Source organism: Nematolebias whitei, chromosome 5 (genome assembly GCF_014905685.2).
Source record: "Nematolebias whitei isolate Nwh7 chromosome 5, NemWhi1, whole genome shotgun sequence".
Classification (NCBI taxonomy): Eukaryota; Metazoa; Chordata; class Actinopteri; order Cyprinodontiformes; family Rivulidae; genus Nematolebias; species Nematolebias whitei.
The window spans coordinates 424,751-426,607 of NC_056502.1; the positions used below are offsets into that span (position 1 = coordinate 424,751).

The following is a 1,857-nucleotide window of genomic DNA, read 5'->3' on the forward strand; positions in this document are numbered from 1 at the left end:
GTTCAGCAATTTCTTTCTGTGTCTTACCCTCTTGCTTGAGGGTGTCAATGATGGCCTTCTGGACAGCAGTCAGGTCGGCAGTCTTACCCATGATTGCGGTTTTGAGTAATGAACAAGGCTGGGAGTTTTTAAAAGCCTCAGGAATCTTTTGCAGGTGTTTAGAGTTACGTCGTTGATTCAGATGGTTAGGCTAATAGCTTGTTTAGAGAACCTTTTCATGATATGCTCATTTTTTGGGACAGGCATTTTGGGTTTTCATGAGCTGTATGCAATAATCATCAGTATTAAAACAATTAAAGACCTGAAATATTTCAGTTGGTGTGCAATGAATCTGAAATATATGAAAGTTTCCTTTTTATCATTACATTATGGAAAATAATGACCTTTATCACAATATGCTAATTTTTTGAGAAGGACCTGTATAATCAATTATTGATCTGGTGTTTGATCAGTCATTGATCTAGTGTGTTATCAGTTATTGATTGGGTGTTTGATCAGTCATTGATCATGTGTTTGATCGATCATTGATTAGGTGTTTAAGCAATCATTGAGCAGGTGTTTGATCAGTCATTGATCAGGTGTTTGATCACCATTGATCTGGTGTCTGATCGGTCATTGATCAGGTGTTTGATTGGTCATTGATCAGGTGTTTGATTGGTCATTGATCAGGTGTTTGATCGGTCATTGATCAGTTTTTCCTGCTTGTTGTAGATGCTCTGACTGCAGCCAGAAACGCCAACATGGAGCTTCAGGCCACACTGAATCAGACCATGGAGGAGCTGAACTCCTGCTGAAGCTCCTCTCACTGCACCACCTGATATCATGGCTGCCGGGAAGCTCTGCTGCTGAACCTCCTGCTGAATCTTCTCCTCTTCCTACTTCAACCTCCTCATCCAGTGGGCAGGAGGAGGTCAGGAGCGTGACCTCCTATTTCCTGATGTCACACATTCCTTCTGTTGTCATTTTCCTCACTGCTCCTCTTTCACAAGAGGTACATGTGACTAACAGTCATCTTTTTTTTTTTTTTTTTTACCACTAATCAACCACTAATTTAGTGCTTTTGAATAATCGTTAGTTTTCTTTGATGTGTGGTTGATTATAGCCAACGATGATCAACTCTGGGGGCGTGATTTAAAAACGTTTAGCCTTTTGAGGCGTTCCTCTGCCAAATATGGTAACGCCAGGCAGAAGTTGGACATGCCGCTTGTGATGATGTAATGTTTTCCTGGTGATGATGTCATCAATGTGATGATGCCACTGCTTTTTGTAAAAACCCAAAGTGAAAGAGGATTTTATAAAATAAAAGCACAGCTTGCAGACCCAAACAGAGGTTCTGGTGTTGACTGATCCGTTGATTTCAGATTCAATCACTGTTTCCTGTGTGAGAGCAGTTTTATTTTCTAGGATGGGTTTGAGGTTGTTTTCACAGCTGATAGTCCGGTAGACTCGGTTCGGTTGGGGACCAATTTTCATGACATTTTGTTACATTTGAGCTGGTGCGTTTGCATTCACACTGCACTGTGCAGTCGAACCAACCTGTTGAACCAACCTGTTCCCCCGCTCGCCTGTGGGGGCGCTGCATCAAGAACTACTGAAAGAAACGACACAAAAACCTCTGAAGACACTTCTCCTTCTTTTGGAAATAAAAACAAAAACGGAGTGGCATGTCACTGGAACCCCACTCTGGAGCCAGGCCTGGAGATGGGGCACGCGGGCGAGTGCCTGGTGGCCGGGCTTTTACCCATGGAGCTCGGCCGGGCACAGCCCGAAGAGGAGACGTGGGTCCCCCTTCCCATGGGCTCACCACCTGTGGGAGGGGCCAAAGGGGTCGGGTGCAATGTGGGATGGGTGGTGGCC

At 44.4% G+C, this 1,857-nt stretch overlaps 1 protein-coding gene across 1 annotated transcript in view; it reads left to right on the plus strand.

Annotated features, from left to right (window-relative positions):
• The window catches only part of LOC119409210 (tropomyosin alpha-4 chain), a 44,342-nt gene extending 43,017 nt beyond the window's left edge, over positions 1–1,325 (plus strand). Inside the window, exon 9 of the mRNA XM_037676048.1 lies at positions 712–1,325. Within this exon, the coding sequence (XP_037531976.1) occupies positions 712–794 (83 nt within the window). The 3' untranslated portion in view covers positions 795–1,325. The remainder of the gene's footprint in view (positions 1–711) is intronic.
• Positions 1,326–1,857: the final 532 nt, after the last annotated feature.